The 21,701-nt window shown below is 39.1% G+C and overlaps 3 protein-coding genes across 4 annotated transcripts; 2 read left to right on the forward strand and 1 right to left on the reverse strand.

The window, feature by feature from the left end:
* Positions 1-1,778: 1,778 nt before the first annotated feature.
* On the reverse strand, positions 1,779-3,392 carry LOC108041446 (EF-hand calcium-binding domain-containing protein 1). 2 transcript variants are annotated; one of them, XM_017119375.2, is made up of 3 exons: positions 3,067-3,392; positions 2,059-2,166; positions 1,779-2,006 (listed from the first exon to the last, which is right to left on the reverse strand). In XM_017119375.2, exons 1-3 carry the CDS (start codon positions 3,286-3,288, stop codon positions 1,806-1,808), a joined length of 531 nt encoding a protein of 176 aa, XP_016974864.2. In that variant the 5' UTR covers positions 3,289-3,392; the 3' UTR covers positions 1,779-1,805. The 2 variants fall into 2 exon arrangements, with proteins under 2 accessions (XP_016974864.2, XP_016974863.2); XM_017119374.2 differs by having other exon boundaries at positions 2,935-3,392.
* Positions 3,393-4,215: 823 nt separating this feature from the next.
* LOC123037267 (calcium and integrin-binding protein 1-like) lies at positions 4,216-5,192 on the forward strand. The gene is made up of 3 exons (XM_044457201.1): positions 4,216-4,675; positions 4,732-4,842; positions 4,946-5,192. Exons 1-3 carry the CDS (start codon positions 4,316-4,318, stop codon positions 5,156-5,158), a joined length of 684 nt encoding a protein of 227 aa, XP_044313136.1. The 5' UTR covers positions 4,216-4,315; the 3' UTR covers positions 5,159-5,192.
* A 1,496-nt stretch (positions 5,193-6,688) lies between these two features.
* On the forward strand, positions 6,689-7,713 carry LOC108050065 (EF-hand calcium-binding domain-containing protein 1-like). Its single transcript, XM_017131553.2, has 3 exons — positions 6,689-7,159; positions 7,216-7,323; positions 7,510-7,713. The coding sequence occupies exons 1-3, from the start codon at positions 6,800-6,802 to the stop codon at positions 7,693-7,695; spliced, it is 654 nt and encodes a 217-aa protein (XP_016987042.1). The 5' UTR covers positions 6,689-6,799; the 3' UTR covers positions 7,696-7,713.
* The last annotated feature ends 13,988 nt before the right edge of the window (positions 7,714-21,701 follow it).

Consider the following 21,701-nt stretch of genomic DNA (forward strand, 5'->3'; position numbering starts at 1 on the left):
AATATATCGTGTCGGGAATTCCGAACCGCAAGTAAAAAACATATATTGATACCTTAATAGCGTTGGGTAATCATATTTGTAACGCAACGGATGTTAAAAAGTTGCTCATTTTTTTTGGCGCCGTCCAAATTTGCGCCTTTACCCACACACTCATTGCGACCATTTCATTTGGAAATGCACATTTTCAGCTGGCTTGTGTTAATGCACTGGGCTGCAGTCGGCATGCAGCTGGGTTTGTGGTATAACTTCATAAAAATGCCAACCGGCTGCACCGCAAGATTTACTGCAGGCGGCGAAAAAATGCGGAGGAAACCAAACAGTTGCCAGTCAAAAGTTTGGCTACGATAAATGGACTGACGAACGCGAAAGGATAACAGCAGGATACATCGTTCAGGAATACAAATGTGGGAGCGTGTTTGTTTTTACCCAATTTGTTGCTGCCCTTTTGCGTTTTTGCTCTATGGCTTTGTTTTTCGGTGAGAACACACTCGAGGCACAAAAGCGAAGGAAAAAAGGCGGCTCAGAGGGGGAGGAGCTGAGGGACCCTCGACGTTTTAACTGAAATGCAACAGGAGGCCGCGTGTTAATGCTGAAAAAAGGACAACAAACCAAGGACCCTTTTGCAGAAAAGTGGCAAAGTCGTGACGAACTCTGAACTCCAGCTTAAAAAAAGGAATGAAGGAGTGGGGCAGCTGCCAGCTGGATGTCGCGGTCACTTTTCATGCTTTCAGCTGAGCCCTTTCAGATCCCTTTTTCATTATCCCGGACCGGGTCTGTGCAGAATTTGCTGGGGCGGGCCAGCAACAAATGTCTGGGGCGCAAGTCACGCGCTGAATTTAATGCCCAGCCAATGCCCCCGAAAACGAGGCGTGTCAATGACTCTGGGTCACCAAATTGTTGTCGCAGGCAATCCGATTTCTGGCATCTCGCTGATTGCCCCACACAAGTTGATGGCCAACTTCCAGTTCTCCACTTTCGATTTCGATGTTACCCATACGCCCCGTCGCACGCACTGCTCTTGATAGATGGATAGAAATCTGTGGCAGTTCCAATGCCAAAGAAAAGCAACCGCAGAGTAAAACTTGCCGAGTGCCTCGTGGTTAAAGTGCTCTTAAGCATTTACCCCAACACAAATTCCAGCCAACAAGAAATGTTTACCAGATCCTTAATGTTGCTTTTTTAATACTGTGGCAGCTCAATGTCCTTTTAAAGAAAATTTATTAAAGACGACTAATTTATTTATTCTTGCTTCTTGCTAAAAAAACCTAGTTTTTCTTTAACTTGTGCTTGATTTTTTTTTCTAAGCATTTTAGGTGTAAATTAATTTAAGCTTAAGATAGACTTTTAAAATTGTGTACAATGCAACCGCCATACACATAATTTTTGAGGAACTTAATTAGAGTTTTGCTGGGCTTGTACAATTCCCTTGTTTCTCCTAAAAAGCCCGCATATGTTGCTCAAATTTAATTGCTTTACAAACCGCAAAATAGACAACAAAAGTTCCCGCACCGCCTACACACCATTGAAAAACATTCGAAAGGAGTTGAACATGAACACAAGGCACAGATCTCGGCCCAAAAAACACAACAGAGGAGCCCGCAGTGGCATTCGCAGTCTGCGGAGGCAATTTCAACTTTTCCCAGTGTGTACTTAATGGGAAATGACTTTATTGTAAGCCGGCTTGAAAGCCTCTAAGCGGCAATTTTCAACACTTGCGCTATTCTGGAATCTTCTTAAATCTGGTTAAAAATGTATAGAATTATGCAAAACACAACGAATTTGTTTCACAAAGAAAAGCGCTTTATTTAGTACCCATCCTCTGGTGGAAACATTGACTCAATGTTATGGCAGTAAGCCACCAATGATCGGTCCTTATCATCTGGGAATATTTTCCCTAAAAACTCGAGCAGTCCAGGCTGATTTTGGACAATTTCGGCATACTCTTCGAACGCTATAACGCCATCTTTATCCGTGTCGAATTTTGCGAATAAAAACTCACACATGTCCTGCTCAAAAATGTCTTAAAATGCAGAAACATTTAATGATATAACAACTTACCGCTCGGAGTTCTTTGATCTCATCATCATCATCGCCGTAAAAGAATTTCTCAATAGCCAAGCCGACCACCTCACGATTTAGAACCAATGTACCAGCACTTGTATAAACCTAATGTTCATAAAGGAATTTAATAATTGGCCCAGAAAGTAAAGGTGGAATACGAGCGTTTATGTGTTTTCGTAACTGGAATTTTCTTGAGATTCTCATTGCAACTGAAGTAGTTACGACTAAAACTACGACTGCTAAAAGGCAAACGAAAATTCATACTATGCAGATATTCGCATAAAAAGCGAATAAAGAACAGACTTCATTCCAAATGCCATACGTATAACACGAAAACTAAAGCAGTTGTTTTTAAAACAGTCTGTATTATCATAAACTTGTATACCTTTTTTTTGTCTTGCGTAATTTAAACAAAAAGAAAGCTTTACTAGTAAATACCGGTTACCCTGTTTACCAATCTCATAACGAAAATGCCCATACAGGCGCAGCAAAATAAAAGATGTGGTCCCCTTTGGTGTTAAGGTATATAAATCTGCTAACGTTGATGTCAAAGATTAAACTTCATTTCTTAATAACTTCTGAAATAATTTTTGGATTTGAAAAATGTTGATATTTCTTGTGTAAATATGTACCGTCTAAAAACATTTTACTTTGCTTAATCCCAACTCCCGAGAACTTGACGTTCATAAGAGCGAAAAAATATACGGACTTGGATAGATAGCCGGGGCTATTGATCCCTATCCTTTTAGCTGTTATATTCTTTTTAAAGATGTATCTCTACATAAATCATTTAAAACCTCAAGACTATTGACAACTACTACTACGACTAATGTAGCCAAAGAAACCGAGACAATAATATAGAACAATTCGCACCTCAAATGCGAATTTCATTCGCTCCTCCAGATTTCCGGTGAAAAACACGGAGAACAGTCCCATCCAGTCCTCTGGAGAAACGGATCGACCGTCCCTCGTGATATTCATCGAAATACGCTCGATAATGCTTACGTCGAAGATGCCAAAACTGACGAGGAATAGATTGTAGAGCTGCTGAGTGGACATCATGCGGGTTCCGTTGTTGAGCGTGTACTTGTAGAACACGATCAGCAAGCTCACCACATCGTTGGAAGAGAAATCCGTGGAGGCGGTGAAGCTCTTGATCAGACTATTGTATATTGTGAGAAACTTGTTGTTGGCCATGTCATCTAGCGTGAGGTCAATGCGATTCATTGTGGTTTACTTTGTTTTTTTACAAAATAATATTTTTTATGTATTTTTTTTATTTTTTTTTTTTTTTTGAGTTTTGATTTATTGGTTGCTGAAAATGATGAACGTGTGAGACCCAGGCCTACTTAAAAGTGTGTGGGTTATGCAAGGCAAATTGCAAATAGATTGGGTAAGTCGTAGCAGGAGCACAAAGAATGTAAGGAGCGCAATTTTAAAGCAATAAAACAACGCGGCGACATAAAAAATACATCAGCCACGCTACATGGACTACATCTGTCCCCCATTTCGAATAAATATTTGAAACAAACGCGGCACACAAAAAGGCTGAGGCACAAGCTGAAAGCTGTGCGCATGAGAAACGCGAATATAATAATCCAAACAAAAGCGCTGAGATGGGTGTAAAGCCTTCCATGTGGAAATTCGGCGGAAACGGCTGTGTAGCCATTTTGTTTGGGGTAACAAATGTTCGGAATCTCCCTCCCTTTGTTGTGTAATTGTATGCCCCACACTCACACATGCCACGCCCCCAAAAATACCAAAGAAATGAGGAGGCGGGTGAACCGCCCGACACGGCATAATAACAATAAAATAAAAGGGAAGAGCCTAACGCAAAAAAAGGAGAATGGGCGGCAAGGATTCACGCTCCTTAATGTCCCCAAAAGTTGACATCGCCAAGTGTTGGCGGATTTGCAGGCGAGTCGGGCTGGATTTCGGTATAGAGTTTTGATTGATATATTTTTGGGAGAGACTTACGGCATAAATTTCTTAAGGAAGACAAATTGTGCGGAAACCAAATTGGAAACATTTTAATTCGCATAAAAACGTTTAGTCAGCCCGACAATAGGGGAAGCTTTTAAAATATTTTCAACTTCAGTTAAGCAGGCCAAGAAAAGAACTGCCATCAAACCATAACAAGTAAAACCACAAAACATTAAGACACGTCCAGGAACTAGCTACAAATAAAAACATAAAACTATCACATAGCCAAACCTAAGTGTACTTTTCCGTACAAAAAACATCTAAAGAAGCCATGGAAAATCTAGACTCCACGATCGATAGCATGGAGAACAGCCGGTTCTCCGCTCTTTATAGCGGTTTGATCAAGGAGTTAGCTGCAACTTCGAAAATGTCTACATTGGACATCACCTGTTTGCTTTGCGTTTACTACAAGTTCGTTAAGTTCAACGGGCCCTCAGCCAGGCAGATGAAAAAGAGTCAGTTCTACCAGATCTTCCTGGTGCTGTTCAACGTGTCCAATGTCCAGGTCATCGAACGGACACTCCTGGCCATCACGAAGGACACGAAGTTCGTGAGTCCCCAAGCGTGGATTGATCTCTTCGATCTCTACACAACCGATGACCTTGATGTTCGCATGCGCTTTGCCTTCGACGTGCGTTCCGGGATCAGCAAACCTATTTGAAAACTAACTTAGTTTTATTCCTATAGGTCTATGACACCAAAGGCACCGGAGTTATTGACCGCGAACAGGTGGGCGTGGCATGCGGCCATTTCTTTAGCGAAGGCGATGACGAAGATGAACTCGTTGAACTCAAGGCGGTGAGTAACTCATTTACTTAGAGAAGTAGACACCAATGACACCAATTTATTTGTATATAACAATTCAAAATTATTTGGTAACCAACGACAAATTTTGTTTCAGGACATGACAGAGTTTATTATGAAGAAGTTTGATGTGGACAAGGATGGAGTAATCTCTTTTGAGGACTACTCCTCGGTGGTGTCCCAGCAGCCCATTTTGGTTGAATTCTTGGGCTGGCTTTTTCCGTCAAACGAAGAGAAGGATCTTATGGCCCATGTCATCAATATGGACTCCCTTCTTAATTACACTACCCCCGACAAAATAAAATTGTAATATTTTAATATTTTTAAATTTTTGTAATATCATGCATGAAATGAATTAATAATGGTCCAAAATATTTTATAAAATTTATATTCGAATATTTTTTACATAAAAATCACTGGACGCAATACATGTTGTGGCGGTTCAGAAATAAACAACAAAAGGTTCGCTATAAAGCTTTATCCTTTGTCCACATCTGTTGTCTTCGTTTTTGATTTCTTCTGCGCTCGTGCACTATACTTAGTTTTTGTGAGTGGGCGTCTAAATTGTGGTGGTCATGGCATAGCTAATTGGTAACTCTGTGTCGTCCTGAGCTTGAGGGTAATTCCCATGCTTCTATTCTTCTAAAATTTGCATCTCTATATGTATTGTTTATTTAATTTGAGAGATATTAAATTCATTTTGCAATGTTTCTTTTTGCGTGCATTTCACTCAATTTACTTTCCTAGAGGAATTCTTTATTCATCTTGGTCACAAGTTTAATTTTGATTTGCAAACGTTGACGTTGATAAAAAGAGGTCTGCGTGGTCATTAGTACTTCATTGAATGAATATGACAAAGGTTCTTAGAAACTAGCTTAGCTAAAGGGCTGCAGAGTGCCTTGGCAGCGAAGACAACGTGAGAGCAGCTGTATATATAAAAGTCTATAATATATTTGTAAGTGTATTTATGTAACGGGGACGTTTTTTATTGAGGGAAAGCGTTACATGGGAGGTAAGTTCCCACGAATATGCTGACGCGGGGGTGATTGTAACCGCCTCACTCAATTTTTTGTGCTCGGCTCATATTGCATCGCACTTGAAATGTGCTGGGTAATGAAGTTTGTATACGTTATAACAATGCTTGTTGAATTGAGTTTATGCAGCAAACAAGTGCTCAATATATTTGAAATACACTTTTTACAATGTATTTGAAAAAGTATTAATTTTTATAATTAAATACAAAAGCTTAAAAGTTATTGCTAAAAGTAATTAAAAATTACATTGCCCCCTTTTATATAAGTTTGATAAAACGGCCCTAACAATTTTATCAATTCAGAATGACTTAGGCTGCTTGTACATGTAATTTTCCTAAAAAGCATAATGTGATAAATTAAAATAGGTAACAAATTAGAGCTAAGAGTTTTTTTTGAACTTCTTAGTTATCTTACAAAAATTAATTCACAATTACATGTTCTATATTTACTCTCCTTTAGTGAATATGAGTATTCGAATATTTAAAGTAATTAGAAAAGTTTTCTGGCCGATATTTTTTGATTAATGACACAATTATTAATATTTTTTTAATTACATTTCAAGCTTTGATTATTTTAATGGACATTCTATGCTTCCATAAACATATTTTCAATCAATACAGCGAAATTCTTAATGTATTATCTTAAAACTTGTATATATTCCGTAATAATCATAAAATGAATATTTACAATTATTCCCAGTAATGATAAAAGCAATAACGCATTAGGTATTTTACATGTAAAAACAGAAGGCTTTGAAAATATATGTCATTTAGAATCAATATACCAACCCCAATACTTCCCAAAACTCTAAGAGAAAACATAAAAAAACTACAAAAGGAATATAAATATTATAAACAAAAAAAAACAAGAACACTAGCTTAACTAAAAGTTATTTTAAATAATTAGAGGATTTAGTAATGGAAAATCTAGACGCCACCATTGATAGCATGGAGAACAGCCGGTTTTCCGCCCTTTACGGGGCTTTGATCAAGGAATTGGCTGCAACTTCGGAAATGTCCCAGACGGATATCACCTGCTTGCTCTGCGTTTACTACAAATTCTGCAAAGCCAATGGGCCCAACGCTAAAAAGATGACCAAGAAGCAGTTCTACCAGATCTTCTTGGTGATGTTTAACGTGGCCAATGTCCAGGTAATTGAACGCACCCTGCTGGCCATCACAAAGGACATCAAGTATGTGAGTCCCCAGGCCTGGATCCATCTCTTCGATCTTTATACCACGAAGGACATACAAGTGCGCATGAAGTTCGCCTTCGAGGTCAGTTAAAGTGCTCTTACCCACATTAGTTAAGGCTCAAGTTATTTTTTCTTTAGGTGTACGACACGAAAGGAACTGGCACTATTGATCGAGAGCAAGTTGGGAGGGCTTGTGAGAAGTTTTTTTACGGCGAAGACGAAGATGAACTGAACGAACTTAAGGCGGTAAGCTACAGAGGGAGTAAAACATTTAACATATCCTAATCCATTTTACTTAAAACGTTTTGTTAACTTATTTTAGTTTTATCATATTATATAATATACTAATAAAAGTAATACATTTTTATTTCTATCTACCTTTTAAATAACATTAATTTAAATATTTGTATTATTTATTTTAATATATTTTAGGACATGACCGAGTTTCTCATGAAAAAGTTTGATCTGGACAAGGATGGTGTTATTTCATTTGAGGACTATTCTACTGTTGTTGAACAGCAGCCAATTTTAGTGGAGTTCTTGGGCTGGCTATTTCCGTCGAAGGAGGACAAGAATCTTATGGCCCACTGCATTAATCTGCAACTAAATCTAAATTAAATATTTTATTTAAAGCTATATTACGGAGTTTTTATACCCTTGCAGAGGGTATTATAATTTCAGTCAAAAGTTTGCAACGCAGTGAAGGAGACATTTCCGACCCTATAAAGTATATATATTCTTGATCAGCATCACCAGGAGAGTCGATCAAGCCATGTCCGTCTGTCCGTCCGTCTGTCCGTCCGTCTGTCCGTCTGTCCGTCTGTCCGTCCGTCCGTTTCTACGCAAACTAGTCCCTCAGTTTTAAAGCTATCTGCTTGAAACTTTCCCAAAAGTTGTCTTTCTATTGCAGGTAGTATATAAGTCGGAACGAGCAAGATCGGGCTACTATATCATATAGCTGCCATATAACTGAACGATCGGAAATGCCATAACTTTGGTGTTTTTAAAGTTAGCAAGTTAGGAAGTTCTATGGGTTTTAGTTTTGGCTAATCAGTCTGACTTACCAAATTTCATAAGGATCGGACGACTATATCCTATAGCTGCCATATAACTGATTGATCGGAAATGCCATAACTTTGGTGTTTGTAAAGTTAGGATGTTGGGATTATCTATGGGTTTTATTTTTGGACAATCAATCCGACTTGCCAAATTTCATAAGGATCGGCCGACTATATCCTATAGCTGCAATATAACTGAACGATTGGAAATGACATAACTTTGGTGTTTTTAAAGTTAGGAAGTTGGGATTTTTTATGAGTATTAAGAATGCATCATATAAATAATTTTGGAGAATATAATTTACAGAATATTCTGCAAGGGTATATCAACTTCGGCTCCGCCCGAAGTTAGCTTTCCTTTCTTGTTTATTAATGGTTTTGTTTAAAAAGTTAAAGCCTTATAATATTTTGATATTAATATTGCTCTATTGCTATTTAAGTGACTTGCATTTGTAGGTCCATCTGTGTTTCTTAAATTGCCCAAACTAATTGACCTGATGAAAATAAGTGAAGGAGTAATAATGGATTTTGACCTGTAGCAAATGACTTTAAAGCTAAATAAAAGGCATAATAAATCAACTGGCTAATCGTAGCCTGAGCTCACCTTCTCTGTGGAATGTGCGGTCTGCTGGGTGCTCGACCTAATTCAAGGCATCCCATAATTATATGCCTCGCCACAGCCGCACATGCCACTGTGGATGGGAATCAGTGCCAGGTCGGAAGTGGAAGTCGGTTAAGTAGCTCATTAACTTCAATGCGTTTGATTACATTACATACGGTTTTGTGCGGTGTTCGAGCCAAACAATTTGAGAATTTTGTGTGGCAACCCTCTCTTTTCTCTCCAGCCTCTTTACCTGATAATTTGCCCAATTCAATTGGCATTTGCAAGTATTTGGGACATGGCTAAGCCACTGAATGCTCACGTATTTCCCATGATTTGGCATTTATGCAGTGGCGTTATGTGATGCGAATTGACTTACATTAATTGCTGCCAGCGGGGCTTAGTTTCCCACCAAAAGCCCAAAAACCTGCTCTCGACACCGGAGTTAGGTCACATCAAGTTTTAGTTTCATTTAAACTACTAAAACGGGTTAACTTGATCGACTGGCTGCAGTTGACAACTGCCGGACTTCAAACCCCATATCAACGGTCTAAGCCAGCATGTGGCCCAAGGACTTGAGTTGGCCAGAACTCTCGAGTTGTCCTTTTGTTGAACAGTCCGCCGTCGGCCAACATGTTTGAGTCTCGCTGGCATCAACATTAATTATCCCTGATAGTAATCATGCAATTTGTACGTGAGCCCGGGCCAAGCTAGCGCTCCTCGGGCCATCGGCATCGGCATCCATGCTGCGGTCTTTATTGTGGCATTAACAGCAGCATCCGCATGGCCTGCAGCCCCGGCAGCATCATTATGCTCATTATTGTCGTCAAAGGCGTGCAGGGCGTTCTGCCGGAGGCCGGAGGAGACCCACACCCATACCCATACAGAAACCCGAACCCAATCCCGGATAAAGGCAGTAGAGGAGCGGGCACGGCGGCCTGGAGATCCGGGGACAATGCGCGTTTGATGAATTGCATTAGGACATGTATGTAATTATAATCAATTAACCCAGACGGGCATGTGGTGCCCAGCAATTTACTCTGCAATTTAAAGGACAGATGAGCAGTCCTGGGGCAATATCAAGGTGGAGCTTTTAGGTCTACATACCTTTGCTATAAAAGATGTTGATAATTGTTGCAGTGATCTATTAATTATTTCTTTAAAATTCCAATCATAAAGAAAAGTAGTGTATACCAAAAGGCTTTAAATTTGGTTAAAAGTTTGATATCGTTAAGCCTATTAGTAGTACAAATGTTGAAGTATAGTTATGTATGGAATTTTTGACCTTTTAATAATTTGCCTATTTAAAAAGTTAATTTATAATTATATTCCTGGGATACAAAGAGATCCCTCAAAGATATAGATTTTAATTAATTACAAAAATAATAATTATTATTTAGGTTACAAGGCTTGTATTGGCTTGACCTGTACACTATGCCAACAGAACTACAAATTTTGGCAAGCCAAAACATATTTCCTTAACTTTGTCTAAGAGGATAGGAATAAACGCTTTGAAATTTAAACTAAAGTCCACCCTCAATCGCACTCACAAAACCCCAACTCCCTAATTGTATCTCCTTCGAAATCTAACCACAGTCCATTGACAATCTTCGGTGATGGCGGCAAGTGACTTTTGGGCTATCAATGGCCAAGTCGAGTTGGCTAAGCAAACAGACCATTTAGCTCAGTGGACAATGCAAACTTTGAAGACAAACGGGGCGGAAAAGTCGACCCGCTGCAATTTTCGATTAAAATTCCAGTTTGCAATTCAATTAAACACTAATTAAAAGACATTTTTCCGCCAAGCGTTGCCTTTGACAACTTGCCTCACTCACTCGCCACCTCGCCACTCTCACCCGGGGAAATTCTCGTTTTTGTCTCGGGGTTTTCCCCGGGGATCTCTGGGCTGTCAAAGCGGCAGCGGATGTTAGGCCACCCACTCGGGATAAGGCGGGTCGACAAATGCGCACAAACTGTGATAAATGAAGGCGAATCGGGGGGCCAGTAGGTGCAGCTCGGGGCCGGGTTCTGGCATAATGAATGCCATGGAGGAGCCTGGAAGATAAAACACAAGAAAAACGAACCGAAGCAAAGGGACAGAGGCAGAGACAGGAGGCCAAGAAATCAAAGCCAAGTATTTTTTGCTGCATTTCTGCACCGGCTTTTGGCTTTGACTTTCTGTGGGACAGTGTAAGCGAGTGAGTTAATTTCTGGGCAACTCAAAAGCTTCACGGAATTTGAGTTCGTTAAAGTAAATTTCATCTCCGCCTCTTTTTCGTCCTGTGTCCTGTTCCGGGTGGCAACTACTTTGTGGCAAATTGAGAAGGGAAACACAAACAAAACCGGTTAAAAGGCAAAAGCGTTTGTCAATTATATTCCAGGCAGGAGGCACAAAATGTGTGTTTTTACACAAGTTTTTTGGAAAACTTTGAGAGCACCAAGTGTTTTGGTGAACTGCAGAATATACTGAAAATACATTTGGCCCATTTTTATCAATCGTACTAAATATGTTGCCAAATCACAAAAAAAAATTCAAGTCAAGAAAAATATTTTAATACAAATTTAAAACTCCAATTCTAAGTAGACAATTTGTAACAAATATAAGGTACTAAAACCCCAGCTGTTACAAAAAAAAACATTTTGTATTTCGATATCAATGCTTAAAACAAATGTCGATTTTCCGATAAGTTTTTCGACCGTTCCTTTGGCAGCAGTATGATATAGTCGTCTGATTTTATAAAATTAAATTGAAATTCTAAAAGTTTTAAAAATTTCTATGTCTCGGGGTATATGGTAAGAACCAACAAAGATACATTTTATTTCTTTTCTTTTCCTGACAGTTCCAATGGGAGTTAAATGCTATAGTGGCCGATCCGATCCGTTCCGACTTATATTACCTCTAACAGAAAGAAGACTTTAATAGCTTTAGACAGATGTATACGCGGACGGACAGACGGATCGTCTAGCCTGGTTATGCTGATCTAGAATATATATGTTATATAATCTTTAGTCGATCTATTAAATAGTACGTTTTTAATAAACAGATTAAAATTCAATAAAAACACCACGATTCCTAAAATTCCAGATTGTTTAACTTTGAATTACTAATCGGGACGGAAATTCGAACCTTGCTAACATCCTTAGCTTGATAGTTTATTGTTTTTGCTATCAACTGTTTAACTGATGGCCAATAAATTAAACTCATTGGTAAACCAACTTTATTCCTTGTCGTTCCATGCTTAAAACCACATTCAATCTCCTATCTCAATTTCATTGACTAACTAGCACAACTTCCTCGAATCAATTACCAGAGTTCACAACTTTGGCTAATTACCCGCAATTTTGTGGCGAATTTTGCAATGCGATACAAAAATGTCAGACCAACTTAGAGCGACTAAGTAGAGCTAACATCTGAGAGCAGCTCAAAGTCAGAAGCCGTCAAAGGCGGAGGACTTTTGAGCGCTTTCCATTATCCGCTTGGCTGTGCTCGTCAAAGCTCGGAACGGATGAACTGGCGGCTGCATCCTGCCAGGAATGGCGATGGTTAAAGGGGGTCCCAAAGGGGGACCGTCTTTTCCCGGCCAGAAATATTGGATGCCAATTTGTCGGAAACTGCTTAATTGCATCGCAGCTCAATTTTCCTATCCCTTTCTCGTTTTCTCTTTTTTTTGTCGACCCAACTTTTGTGCACTTGACATCGAACCTCGCTAAACGGCTGTGTGTATATTTTCGTTGCCGGCTTAGTTGCATATCATTATGATAAAAGTTCAAGTTATTGGCGGTTTTTTCGTGGGCAGTATGACCAGCGCATTTTTATGGTCATGTCTCGACCTTCAGCCCCACGAAAGTTTTATTTTCTTTTGCTCCTTTTGCAATAGCTGTTTTTTACACGATGGCTCTCAGCGCACTGAGTCCGGCTAATACCATAATCCGATTTGGGATTGGAAATTCATAGAATTTTCATAAAAAAGAGAGCAAACAAAGCAAAAATGAAAACACGAACAACCCCATACAGAACAATAATAATTGCCAGGACGTGGTCGGTATCGCGAACATAAAAAATAAAGCTCCGCACGGACGTGATCCTCGATGGGAAAAATGCGGAAGTGGGTCCGCATAAATTTTGAACTAATTACAATTTCAGTGTCCGGCACATTCCAATGCAAAAACACACACATTTAAGCAATCAATGCGAAAACTATAACAATTACAAATACACAAGCAAATACAAGGAGAAAAAATGTCCTCTTGCACACAAAAATGTGTAAAGGCAACTAAGAGGGTCAAAAAAGATTTTTTGAAAACGAATGTTTGCTTACTCTTACGCGGAATACTTTCACTTTCAAAGAATATTTCTTTGGGTAAGCCTCAGATATTGAAATCGGATAATTATTTTCCAACAAAGAAAGAGTACAGGTGCAATATTTTTAAAGGTTTAACTTCAAAAAACAAGATCAACTAAAATATTATAAGTGTGACCTAAATCTTGAGAGAAGACAATATATTATACAAGGTCATTTTGTACGCAATTCTTTCAAAAATTAGTGGTGAAGTCTTATTTTTCTTAAGATTCTTAAATTTTTGGTAATTTTGATCATTTTATTTGAAAGAATTTGCTTTATTTTACAGTTTAATTATAAAATACAAAACCTTGACCTATGTGAAATTTATTAATAGCGAATACATTTTTATAAAAATGTCGGAAAAATAAAGCAAATTCTTTAGGATAAAGTTGTTTAATTTATAAACAAAAATGTGTATATCGATACCGATATGTAATTTAATGAATTTGAACTACCCACTTTTAATTAATTGATAGTTGCTAAATCTTTATTATTATGATAAATTTGTAATTTGTTACAAAATTGCACTTCTTAATTTTTGTATTGTTTCGACTAACTTATATTTTAAAGTTTTGCGTAATATTTCTTTAAATTAATAAGTTTACTTGTTTGAAATAGAGCAGAAAAGCGAACTAAAAGGGCGTTGCCCTACTTTTATTTTCCGGAGAAAATAAATTTTGATTCACGATATTTAGAGCTCAATCTAATAACCGATTTTTCTAGGGTATATTAAACATTGGGCAACACGGAACAGATTACTGTTTTTGGGGAGTGCGCTTAATGGCTGGGACTTGGTCCATGAACCCACGTTTTGGAAAGGGAGGTTCAGTTTGTGTGTGTTTGGGCTTTTGGCTTTCTGCTGTTAAACCCATTTGGTGGGCCGAATGCCGTCTGCTCGACCACAGTGAAAACTCATTAATTTATTCTTCGTTTCGTTTGTTGAACTTAAAATAACAGCGTTAATCCGCTTAGCGCTGCCATTCAACTAAAAACAACGCCGAGAACAACAGCTGGAGAAGGCTTCTCGTCTGGCTTATCACTCGAAACACTTGAAAACAGATTTCTAGACTGCCGGTAAAAATTTAAATAAAGTTACAATTTTTTTATGAAAAGGATTTGCTGATGAGTTATTTATTACCAAATGTAATACTCATCTATGATAAAGGATTATTTCTAAGCCAAGGTTACTTTACTACCTAATTAAATTTTTTTTGTTAGGGTTTTATTTCTAGTCTTAATTTTTTGAAGTGCATCGTTTTGTTCCCGTCTCTTTCGCTGGCTGTGTTTCTGCACTCGCGGACTGCGGTTTTTACTGACAATGATGATGGGGATGAGGATGGGGATGACGATGACGATGACAGTGACAATGTCGCACCGCCTACAAACAAAATGAATTAAGGAAACCGCAATGACATAGTTACAGTGGCAACACTCAGACACACACACCCGGCACTTGTCCATAAACGTGGAAGTGTGTGAGCCAGCTCTCAAGTTTTAAGCTGACTTCAAGTTGTTGGCAAACTCCGGGACAAGAAGTCAAGTAATGACCCGAAAGCCAATGGAGGAAGGACTTCGCCGTGGACTCAACTTGCAAATGCAAGTAAAACTTTAATCCCCCGAAAATAAATTTCCGGAAATTCGTTACCTTCGTTTATATTGATACGCCGTACCCAGAAACACAAACTATTGAGGTGCGGGACCCATGTTTGGGTTTTGTTTTTATGCAAAGATATAAACAAATCTTCTAACACCACCACAAGCACACACAACATACACATCTCTATTTATATCTTCAGATATCTATATATAAATATATAGCTATATATCTAGGCATCATCTTTGTTTTGGGTTTGGCCAACAACTCAATGCGCATAATTTCATTTTTTCCTCCCTTTTTATGTGGGTTCTTCAAACCCAAACACTTGGGCCCCCCAGACAATCGAAATTCGATAATATTCGACTCGCAAGAACAAAAAAGGAAGTGACGGGGCTGTAACCGAAGACAGTGCCGCAGGACACACAAATGGGTCAGCAAAAGGAGTAAGCCTGGTGCCAGAGCGAAAACCCATCAAAATAAACTACAGCTTAGCTTTGAAATTTGATGACAGAAGGGGAAAAAAGCGTTCCAGGAGGATTGGAAATAAAGAGTATAAAAAACAATGAAAATGCCCCGAATGCATGCTAAATAGAGAATTTACGTAAATGGATTTCGAGGCATTTTCGCATTTTAGCCTGGGAATTGAATATAAACTTTGTCTGTCTGAGTCCTTTTTCTGTCTATCGCAGGACAAATCTACATGTGGGTGTGTGTGTGGGTGTGCGGTGTGGTGCGTATGTGTGCGTGTGGTGTACCAACATTAATAGGCCAAGTTTAGGCAAAGATTTCGTTTTATTATGTGCAAATTTATGAAAGCCTTTGGGCCAGGACCCCAGCATTTTAATCGTTGGTCCTCGTTGAAGGCTCCCTGGCTCGTAGACCTCTTCTCCCAGCTCCAGCCGCTTTGAAAGCCAGTGGGCTGTGGTGAAGGAATAATTGGATATCCTTGTTACTTATTTACAGTCCTTCTGCATTGCACTGCAACTTCTGCCCCGCTCTGACAGCTCCTACTCGGACTGGGATTCTTGGATTTGGCCTCCGACTTGGAGCTCCTAGGGCTGAGACTGACGTTGACGTTTGTTAGCTTTTCAAAATGCTTTAAGTAAGTTTAATGGCTTCCCTAAGCTGTCCCGAAAGTGCTGCAAAGTATCCATGGCAATGGAGCTAGCTGGGCTTTGAGAGAGGGAAAATCGTAAATGTTTTACTAAATGCGAGGTTTTTACTTCCGGTAATGCAACCATTATATACGCTACATTTCAGTTTCCCTGATGGGTTCTTATTCTGGAGATACGTGTTACGGCTTTCCGATTTGAGGCTTAAGACATATCTATGTACATATGTGCAACTCAAGTGATAGGGTTTTTAATTTTTCTTTTTTACCTTAAACAACTAGTGTGGTAGTAATAACTGTGATTTAAAAATAAATGTTAATAAATTATAATGTTATTCTAAAGAGCTTTAAGTTTTACGTTGAATTTTTAAAATATTGTGGAGTTTTACATTTAATAATTACAATTTTATATTTTAAAAGGCGGTATTGCTTGGGATAAAATAATAGTGCAGTTAAACTTTAGTCCTAATTAATTTTCATTTTAATTAATTATCCAAAGAAGATTAAATAAATCGGGCTAGTGTTCGAGTCTACCGATTAAGTTCAAATATAATTATGGTTCTTAAATGTAGCCAATAAGCGATATTCTACTTATTAAGCAATTACTGTTGTTATTTCGGTATTTTCTACTTACCTAGTTAATATTAAATAAAGCAGACTTGTATTAAAAGAGATTATAAAATTATCAATAATGTGAATGACGGTTCTTAGCTATTTTCAACATATGAGAGGATACATTATTTGTTGGTACTTTTTTAATAAAATTTTCTTTAAAGTTGTTACAAATCTTGTATTGAGATAAAACCATACGTCTAAATTGAAAACCAAAATAAAAATAACTAATTGAATCGCAATGGGCTTAAACTCTTTTAGATACCCTTGGCATTTGGCTCATCACCTTTCCCTTTGGCAAACATCTGTTGACTTTATTTTTTATCCCGTCCCAAGCATGGCCATGCTCTGGGTCAATGATACGTGCCTCGGGTAGTGTGTTTTTCAATGCACTGTAAAATTCAGTTGATTGCTTCCCATGTTCGTATCCGCCATCCTTCACTCTATCCACACCCGCTGTGGCAATCCGGCAGGACGACAAACAGAGACGGCATTTCCAGCTATTTTTTCACCAACTCACTTTGCTTCCTTGTTTAGCTGTTCTCAGCTTCCGCTGTTGTCTCACTTGCCTCTTGGGAAAGGTCCGTCCACCCACACTTTTCCGATGCGCTTTTCCAGTTAGCAGGGCGGGGACGTGGTGAAGATGAGGTCGTCGAGCAGGGGCGACAATCTCAAATGGGAATTAGCGCGGTCTGTAATAAGGATCGCCGACGCAATCGCCGGGCGCACAATCATTGGCCTGTGTAAACCTGCACTTAGCGTGGTCATCGGTCCGCCTGCACTGCGAGTCCTGCATCCTGCATCCTGCGGATACGCGACTGTGCATCCCAGCTGGGCGCAAATGGTGGCACGCTTTGTGCGGCTTCCGCCTCGCCGGCTAATACCCAAATGGATGTTTAGTGTAAGTCGACCCGTCCCGCCCTCTTCCTTTACAGGGTAAGCGTGAATCTAAAGGGCATTCTAGATACGTGCAAAGCGTATAAAGAGGTAAATATGTATTTTTTATGTGAGAGTTTAAATTTGAGTAAGCTCTTGCTATCTTTTTTTACCAGCTATTTGCAAAATAACATTTTTTAATATTATTTTCCAAGTGCAAAATATTTGGCTGACACTTTAGATACAAAAAGCACTGCGAATAAAGTCATGTTTTTTATTGTGCAAAGCATTTCATCATAAAAGTGTTTCAAGGCCTTTCCACAATGGTAAGAAGAGGAGTATTCGTGAAATAACAAAGAATCAATGATATATTTGCCAAAGAGAGTCAGCCGATACTAATTAATGATTCAAAATACTGTTTTATTAGTTCATAAAAATATATTTGTTTGTCCCCTATTGACTAAAAATGACAGCAGGGAGTAAATTAGAGGAATAGATTAATGCTCTCTTAATAACAACGCACATACAATTTATTTCAAATTTAAAAAGTACACAGTTCTAATGAAAGGAAATAGAAAATTGTTAAAATCAACCAAAAAAGAAAAGGTATCCCTTGGTCGCATCCCTTCCCTCCAACCTCCTTATTCGTCCCTTTTCGGGCATCCTTGTCGCCCGTCGCCATTGTTCGAGGCTTTGGCCGCATCCTCTTTATGTTTTGCTTAATTTCTCTTTCGCTCTCTGTGGCGCTGGCTTTTGTTTTGCCCGGCTTTGGGTCCAGTCTTGGATCCAGCGTAATTACGTTGCTTGTTATTGTTGACAAAGTCGCCATCGTCATCCCCATCGCCATCGCCATCGAGCCCTTCCTTCACAGAGTTCGAGTCCCAACTCGAGTCGCACATTGTCGCTTGTTTCTGCTTAAAACTTAATGACACTTTTAGTTAATTATCGCGGTGGATTTGCAAAATTAAGCGATTTGGGCATAATTACAAGAGATTATGTGGCCAGATTTTTTCCAGTCCTCCTTTTATGTCCCCAACCGCAGAGGGTGAAGGATCCAGGACAGCAGATTCCCTTCTTGATGGCGCATAAATTAATTCAGCCATTTCGGTTAAACACAATTCCCAATTCATTTAAAAGGTTTGTTTTTAAGGTAGCTTGACTCTAAATATTTTAGCACACCTTGGGCCTTTTACATTTTCTTTTCGGCTCTTTTCCCTTGGCCAAAAGTGCAGCAAGGCCAACTTTAGCAAATAATTTGTGCGTTAAGCTTAACGCAAACCGAAAAAAAAATAACATGAAACCGCAGGAGAAACTTTTTAGACAACAATTTCGCAAACTTTTCACAAGTGCTGCAAGCTGTAGCAAAGGCGGAGAAAGAGGATGTTGGGGAAAAATGCCGAATGTCGATGTGGATGTGGCTGCAGTTGCGGATGAGAATGCGGCAACTTGTATTTGCCCACTTAGACAACGAACGAGTTTAAATTTATAGGTATTTCGGCCAAAATCTCGCCGAGTATAAACCACTTAGGCTGCGGCCCCAAAAACGGGGGAGTGGCCAGCCACTTTTGCGAGCATTCTCGTACCTTGAAGCAGGCAGCACTTTTGCCTGCCGCTGCACTCGCAGCGCATAAATCAGCCATGAAGAGCAAGCCAAGTGCCAGGACCCGGCTACCGCGTGTGTGGTTATGTGAGTGTCCAAGTCCGTGTTACCAAAAGGCAGGTGCCACGGCTGGAATGGTTCTTAAGACAGCAAGATAGCCTTAAATGCAAGTCGGCATGGTTGGGAATCACCTGTACCCTGTTGTTCAAGTTCCCATCTAGATTGTGATCAATAAATGATCCTTAGAAGAATATTGGATGGAAATATTTATTTTATTTCTTAAGATTGCTGAAAAAATCGATAATATACTTAGTCAAATAATGGGGTGTCACAGAAATTTCTTTCATATAATACAAATACATAATACATATACAAAGACATTTCTCTAAACCACAGAATCCTTCATTAAACTCTTCGTTATTTTTGTTATCGTTTAAAGCTTAAATTATTTGTTATTATATTAAATAAATAGACATTTTCACTCATGGCAACCGGGAAATCATACACCCCATTTACAAACGAAATACCCTTTTTAAAGCAGTTTCCTATTCCACTACTTTTTAAGCCGTCGTAAACTTTTGTTTTGCGCCAAACTTTGCTTATATTTCATTGTATTTTTCGCACCACATTGCCTTTTAAGCGGAAATATTGAAGGAAAACTATAAATAAAGCAAATAACAATAAATTGTGAGAATCAACAAATAAACAACAGCAACATACAAAGTCCAGAGGCCAGGAGAGCACTTATCCGTAGGCTCCAGGCAAAACATAAAGAAGATTTCATTTAATTTCTGTGGTCATTCAGCTGGAGTGGTCTGGCTCGCCTTTTCGAGTACTCGAGTGGCGGGAAAAAATCAGCATGGAACTGCATCGAAATGGGTGAGCAAAAAATGGGGGACAGGTGGTGCAGGGGCACCTGTAAGTGGATCCAGATCCAACATGAGTTGCATTTGCATACAAAGAGCTTTTACTGTTCTTCTGCTGTTGTCATTTCTTTATTGCAGTCCTGGCCCACTGAAAGGATACCACACACACACACACACACACTGTCCAGCCGCTTATGCATACACAACTATGTCATGTGTGTGTGGGATGACAGGCTATTTAATAGTTACCTGTTCACTTGGCCAGACTTCTTGTACTCGGTCGGCCCTTGTCTTCCGCAATAAAGTTTACATAACTTTCAAAGAATAGCTTCGAAATGTGCTTGGAAAGAATTTCTGAGTGTGGTCTGTCTCTGAGTGAGTATGTTACGTAAACAAAGCATAAACCACTTTTAGTTGATAACATCGACGAATGTTGCATTTTCGTAGCATACTTTTCTGGGTAACTAAAGTGTGTGGATTACAAATAAAACAAAATCTATAGCAAAACATGTACAAAACACGTCTGATGTGATATTCTACAACCTTATCAGAAAATGCACAATATAAATTTGAGACAAATGTCTCTTTAGACAGCTTTTAAATACACTTATGTGGATTGCTTGCTTTGAACCATATCAATGAGGATTGCTTTCACATCTTGTTTTGAGCAACATCAATGCAGATTTGAAACATCTGTTAAATTTGATCTTGCATTTGGGGTTATATTTTGAATTGACTTTGATTTAATTATATTTGTTTGTCTGAGAATTAAAGCTAAATAATTTAAGGGAATTTAAAATTTATATAACCGCTGCTTGTAATTCTGCAACAATGTGCAGGTGCCAGCTGTAGACACCATAATCCCAGGGAAATGGCTGTCGGGATAAGTGTGTGTCCCATCTGTGTTTTCTCAGCGACCGCTGAACTGTGGGACATGGAATATATTCACATACGAACGAACGTACATATATCTGCCCTGGCATATTTACCCTGCATATCTGACCCCATACCTGAATTTACGTTTAAGATACAATGCCCGAACAATCTGTTGCCGCTGAAAATTCGTTGCGGTTGCTTCTTTTCCTCCTCAAACTGTTTGCCCATTTTGCGTATTTATTATTGGCTGGCTATCAATGATGCAGTAGCGTATGAATTATTTAAATGCTTCAGCCGGCCTCGGTTATGCAAATTAACCCTTGAGCTGGTAAAATGGTACATCTACTACTCGAAGCGAAATACGAATATGCTATTCTGTTGTGACTGAGCTGTAAAAATATTATTTTCCTTCGGCTTGTGCGAAATAGGAAATTTTTGATTTGGCTTATTGATAAACACTTTTTTTAAAATAATAATAGAAGAGGCTTAGCCTTTTGTTTTTTGAAATGGAAGTTTAAGTAAATTCCCAATTTCAATTTGCTATTCAAAACACAACGATCCGTGGTCGATTGATCGATCCTTATTTAAAAGCCGGAAATTAAGCTTGACTTGGCAGTTTCGCTGGTTCCACTTTCCCACCGCTTTTGCTGGTGCGTTGGCCACTTGAGAGACTTCCTCGCCGGACAACTTCGTTAACAGCTGCGACAGATTCCTTTGAGCCTTCTGTTTCTTTACTCAATGGACATCCGGTGATGTTTTAATAATTTAATTTTTCCACCCACTCCTTCGGTTTTCGGTGCACGCAACTCGGCCAAGACTTAATCGGCGTCCATTGGGAGCAGCGGGCAGAAAGGAGGAGCCGGTGGACAGATACTATATAGGCGGGCTGCTGCCGCTCTTGGAGCTGCTTCTGACTGTTCCTGGCTCTGGCCAAAAGCATTGAGCTCCAGCGAAGCAGAAACTTGGCAAACAAAACCGGATGCGTGGGCGGAGGATCTGGGAGACGTCTTCAAGTTTAAGTTGCCCGGAAATTGTCTGTTGTAGCGATATCCTGCAGCGTTTTTATATTCGCGTTATGAACTTG

Source organism: Drosophila rhopaloa, unplaced genomic scaffold (assembly GCF_018152115.1).
Source record: "Drosophila rhopaloa isolate 14029-0021.01 unplaced genomic scaffold, ASM1815211v1 contig_155, whole genome shotgun sequence".
Taxonomy (NCBI): Eukaryota; Metazoa; Arthropoda; class Insecta; order Diptera; family Drosophilidae; genus Drosophila; species Drosophila rhopaloa.

Bases quoted from the DNA above. Each gene is read 5' to 3' on its own strand.
- LOC108041446 (XM_017119374.2), bottom strand. From the start codon at position 3,288: ATGAATCGCATTGACCTCACGCTAGATGACATGGCCAACAACAAGTTT. The intron at 2,167-2,934 runs GTGCGAATTGTT...TATGAACATTAG, and splicing joins GAATGAAATTCGCATTTGAG to GTTTATACAAGTGCTGGTAC. The intron at 2,007-2,058 runs GTAAGTTGTTAT...ATTTTTGAGCAG, and splicing joins AGATCAAAGAACTCCGAGCG to GACATGTGTGAGTTTTTATT.
- LOC108050065 (XM_017131553.2), top strand. From the start codon at position 6,800: ATGGAAAATCTAGACGCCACCATTGATAGCATGGAGAACAGCCGGTTT. The intron at 7,160-7,215 runs GTCAGTTAAAGT...TTTTTTCTTTAG, and splicing joins GCATGAAGTTCGCCTTCGAG to GTGTACGACACGAAAGGAAC. The intron at 7,324-7,509 runs GTAAGCTACAGA...AATATATTTTAG, and splicing joins AACTGAACGAACTTAAGGCG to GACATGACCGAGTTTCTCAT.
- LOC123037267 (XM_044457201.1), top strand. From the start codon at position 4,316: ATGGAAAATCTAGACTCCACGATCGATAGCATGGAGAACAGCCGGTTC. The intron at 4,676-4,731 runs GTGCGTTCCGGG...TTATTCCTATAG, and splicing joins GCATGCGCTTTGCCTTCGAC to GTCTATGACACCAAAGGCAC. The intron at 4,843-4,945 runs GTGAGTAACTCA...ATTTTGTTTCAG, and splicing joins AACTCGTTGAACTCAAGGCG to GACATGACAGAGTTTATTAT.